Below are 4311 nucleotides of genomic sequence, written 5' to 3'. Positions count from 1 at the left end.
GACACATGGCACACATCTATAAGAAAATGATGGTTCATTTCTGACAAGGAAGATTTGATAAATTTTCCTTTGCGCTCCCTTCTCACCTCCCTGATTTTTTATTTTTATCATCTAATCTTTTAAAATTTTCTTTTTTCTTTTTTAATTTTTTGAAAATTTGTCTCTAATCCCTTCTCCACACGTGATATATAAATACTTAGATGCCTTTCTCTGATTTTTGAATTTCTTTTTTCTTCTTATTTTTTGAAATTTTTTGCTCATCGACATCTATCTTTTTACGTGTAAAATATTAGTACTTGATCCACGATGTTAAATTTTGCCCAGAATTCCAATGGCAATATAATGGTATGAGGATGTATTTTTAGGGCTTAATTGGTGACTTGAGTCTGAAGATTTTAAAAATCTAGAGATTTCAGATCTATGGAGTCATGATTCGTAAAATTAACATTTGGTTAACTTGAATCTTTGGAATGAAATCTATAAATTTATCCTAAAAAAAACATTTATAGAGTCATAGTTCAAATGTTTAAGTAAGGTTCCGGTACGAAACCTTATAGATGCAAAAAATCCTTGCTGGGAGACTCACCCACCACAGTCACGTGTGCGACCCGGTCGAACACCTGGATTAGTCAGGGCAAAGCCTAGGAAACCGGGGTTGGCAACCAAAAAACAAAAAAGAAGATAAAATTTCTAAATTTCATCTTATACGCGCATATTCACGTTTTTAATGTAAAATGGTGAATCTTTAAAATTTCATGAATACACAGATTCATACAATCATACATGTATAAATCTTTTATTTGTGAATCCAGAGATTTCAAATAGTTAGATTCACGAACCAACTGAAATCCGGAGAAGCTTCCAATCACATGCACAAGAGGGTAAAAAACGTATTCATTTTGGCCCAATCATATACTAATTGTCCACGTGGCATACTTAACCTTTGCTCTCTCCTTCACGGCCTTTTCGTGAGGCGTGGAAAATTAATTCCTGCTCCGGAACACTCCACCTAGACACCGAAATCCGTCGCCACCGGAGGTGCGTTTCACAAACTCACGTGCTCAACTTTCGCTCGCGTCAATCAATCGCGAACCACGTTGTAGCTGAATTCGAGATCGAAATCTTAATCCTTCGTTGAAAGTTGAAACACACTTTGATTAAATGGACGCGACCGTACTGCGCTGAAACACACCGTCACCTAACGCTCGTCATTTTGATTAACGGCGTTGTCTTTTTTTTCCTCTCTCTCTCTCATCTTATTAATTATTATTGTTAACGGCGTTCTCGCACCTATATAAACGCAAGGCCTTCCAACCACAACTACTTGGCCCGCGGTTTCCTCTTAAAGCTCCCAAGGCCTTCTCTCTCTTCTTTCAGTCTGTCTTCTCTCACGGATTCACCATGAAAGCTGTTCTTGTCAGGACCTGTTCGTCACCGTCCATGGTCCCTGGTTCACCGAGGATCTCTGTCTCCGTCGCTTCTTCACTTTTTTCTGGCGAAGGCAAGTCGTCTTCTTCTCCATCACCGCCGTCTCTGCATCTGCAGATCAAGGACGAAGCTTCCAGGAGTATACGACGTGTGAAATCGGAATCTGACTTTATACGTTCACTTAAAAAGAAAGACACAGGCAGGACTCGTTCTTTTCCGACGACGATTCCGGAAGAAGAAGAGGAAGAAGAGTTGGATTTCATCGGCGGTGGTGCCGGAAAAGGTAAAAAGGTCGCCGGCGGGAATAGAGGCTCCGGTGGTGGTGGTGGTGGTGCAGATCAGAGCAAGATCGGTGATCATTATCAGAAATTGTTGAAGGCAAATCCTGGAGATCCACTTCTTTTAAGGAATTATGGACAGTACTTGCATCAGGTACTTATCGAGCATAAGTTCCTGTGAGATTTCATTGATTTATAGTCTCTGGTATTAGATTTGATGTTTGATTGTTCTATTTGATAGGTAGAGAAAGATACAGGGAGAGCTGAAGAGTACTATGAAAGAGCGATATTAGCGAGTAAAGGAGACGGTGAAGTTCTGTCGCTTTATGGAAAATTGATCTGGGAAACGCATAGAGATGAAGCAAGAGCCAACTCTTACTTTGAACTGGCAGCTCAAGCCTCTCCCAATGATTGGTACGTACAGAAAGGTTACTCCAAATAACAGAGGAGAACAAAACGCCTTTCAATTTGATAGTAACTTTTGTTGTCGTTTATTGTTGATTGCAGCTATGTGATGGGATCATATGCGAGCTTCCTTTGGGATGCAGAAGAAGACGAAGAACAAATTGGAACAGAAGCAGCGTTGGTGGAGGCTTTTTGATGACTTTGATCTGTTTCCTTCTTTCTTTCTCTCCGACTACACGCCTGTAATTAGTCCACCACCGTTTTCCCTAGATTAACTAACACCTTTTTGATTACTCAGTTTAAATTAGGGAGAAAGAGAGAATTGAGCAACAGAGCGACCCAGTAAGCATGTCAAGTTTTGTAAGTTTTTCAGATTTACTAATAAAAGACGATGCAAATCACTGCTCTGTCTTTCCATGAACTTATCACCTTCTCTTCTCTTTTGGTTCAAGCCCGGGAGTTTTCTGGCATTTTCGATTTCTGGGCTCTTGGAAGAAGAATTCATAAGCAAGGATTCTAGATTATATGGTGGAGTAGTTAGATCAAATGACTCTGTACTTACCTGGAGGGGTTTCCCACCATTGGAGCGATGACCATTAGCCGCCATTAAGGAATGTTTAAAATTTTGGAACTAATAAGTAGGATCTGACTTTTAATGTTTTTTAAAATTGAGAAAACTTCATGGATACTGCAAGTTATCTCTTATACTTTTTAAAATTTTTAATTTAATCTTTAATTTTGTCAAATTACTAATGCCTCATTGCCATTAAGTTCGTAGTTTATGATGATGTGACATTTATATATTTTTTCAAAATTTCAAAAAATAATATTGGAGTTATCTCTTTACTTATTTATAGGGTGTCAACGGTTTCGGGCTGAAAAGCACTCAGCCCAAACACGGCCCATTAAGAAAATAACCAGCTTCGGGCCGGTTTTGGGCGGTGCGGTTTGGGTTCGGGCTGACTAACGGTTTGGGCTAACGGTTTCAAATTGGGTTTACTAACGGTTTGGGTTTGGGTTTACTAGCGGTATATTTTGAGTACTTTGTTGATGTGTGGAATTTATCAAGAGCATGTAAACACATATAAGCATTAAGTTCTCTTCAAATCTCTTGTGTTGAGTGTTTAAAACCAAAAACTCTTTTTCTACAAAGAAGTAAAAATTATAGAACTAATATACAAAAGAAATCTAGCATCTTGATGAATTTTAGTGGGTTGTATTTGCCTATTCTCCTTTTCCTGCTTAACACTTGTAAAAATGGATCAAAATAAAGCATTAAAAGATTTTCAAATGATAATACATTTGCTAAACATTTACTAAACCTATCTTCCAAATGGCGAAGGCTTTGATAGGCTTGTTGTTTGAATATTCCAAAGCAAAACAATTAAGAAAACTAATAGAAACTTGGAGGTTTTCTTGGCTTTTACATTTATATTTATTTTATTTTATTTATTTATAACGGGTTTAACGGGTTGGTTCAGGTTCGGGCTGGTTTCGGGCCAAACGGTTTGGGCTAGCGGGCCACACACGGGCTAGCCCGGCCCAGCCCGAACCATTGCTGGCTGAGGTTGTTCAGCCCAAACACAGCCCATTAAGCTTCGGTGCGGGCCGATTTGGGCTATAACGGGCCGGTTCGGTTCGGTTTTAACGGTTCGGGTTAGGTTTTGACACCCCTACTTATTTATAATTTTGTCAAGTTATATTACTATTTTTAATTAACTATAAAAAAAAAAACTTATCTGGATTCGCTTTCCTAAATATAGAATATCTGCAGCGGAATTATTCTGGATTCCACGTCCTCGTTCCTCCACTAAAGCTCCATCAGTGTGATTCAACAGTCAATAGGAAAGGGAATAAACTTCATCCTCCACTAAAGCTCCATCGGTGTGATTCAACAATCAATAGGAAATGGAATAAATTTCACAATCCAAATGCCATGTGGAAAGAATGGTAAGGAGATCTAAAGCAAAGGGAAGTAAACCCTTTCTGCGTTTCCTGGAGAGAAGAAGAGAGATGGGAACTAGAAAAAAATCTCACGCATGAATAATCTTGTATCTCTTCAGTGATGCGGTGGTTACAAATATATAACCCTATATTCTGTAACCGTCTAAAAATGATTTTTCAGATCTGCCATTGGGCATATAATTTATTAATAAAATAATTAATAAATCCCAACATTTCCCACTTACACAAGGGCCAG

The 4311-nt window shown here is 38.6% G+C and overlaps 1 protein-coding gene across 1 annotated transcript; it reads left to right on the top strand.

Moving 5' to 3' along the window:
- The first annotated feature begins 1336 nt into the window (after positions 1–1336).
- LOC149012249 (uncharacterized) lies at positions 1337–2512 on the top strand. Its single transcript, XM_089159693.1, has 3 exons — positions 1337–1860; positions 1948–2120; positions 2214–2512. Exons 1-3 carry the CDS (start codon positions 1402–1404, stop codon positions 2305–2307), a joined length of 726 nt encoding a protein of 241 aa, XP_089015819.1. The 5' UTR covers positions 1337–1401; the 3' UTR covers positions 2308–2512.
- The last annotated feature ends 1799 nt before the right edge of the window (positions 2513–4311 follow it).

The sequence above is a fragment of the Hakea prostrata genome, chromosome 6 (genome assembly GCF_041222555.1).
Source record: "Hakea prostrata isolate BN-2017 chromosome 6, UWA_Hpros_2, whole genome shotgun sequence".
Taxonomy (NCBI): Eukaryota; Viridiplantae; Streptophyta; class Magnoliopsida; order Proteales; family Proteaceae; genus Hakea; species Hakea prostrata.
This window is presented reverse-complemented; position numbering and strand designations above follow the sequence as displayed.

Excerpts from the sequence above, each read along its gene's own strand:
- LOC149012249 (XM_089159693.1), top strand. The coding sequence starts at position 1,402 with ATGAAAGCTGTTCTTGTCAGGACCTGTTCGTCACCGTCCATGGTCCCT. Across the intron at positions 1,861-1,947 it reads ATGGACAGTACTTGCATCAG|GTAGAGAAAGATACAGGGAG; the intron begins GTACTTATCGAG and ends TCTATTTGATAG. Across the intron at positions 2,121-2,213 it reads CAAGCCTCTCCCAATGATTG|CTATGTGATGGGATCATATG; the intron begins GTACGTACAGAA and ends TGTTGATTGCAG.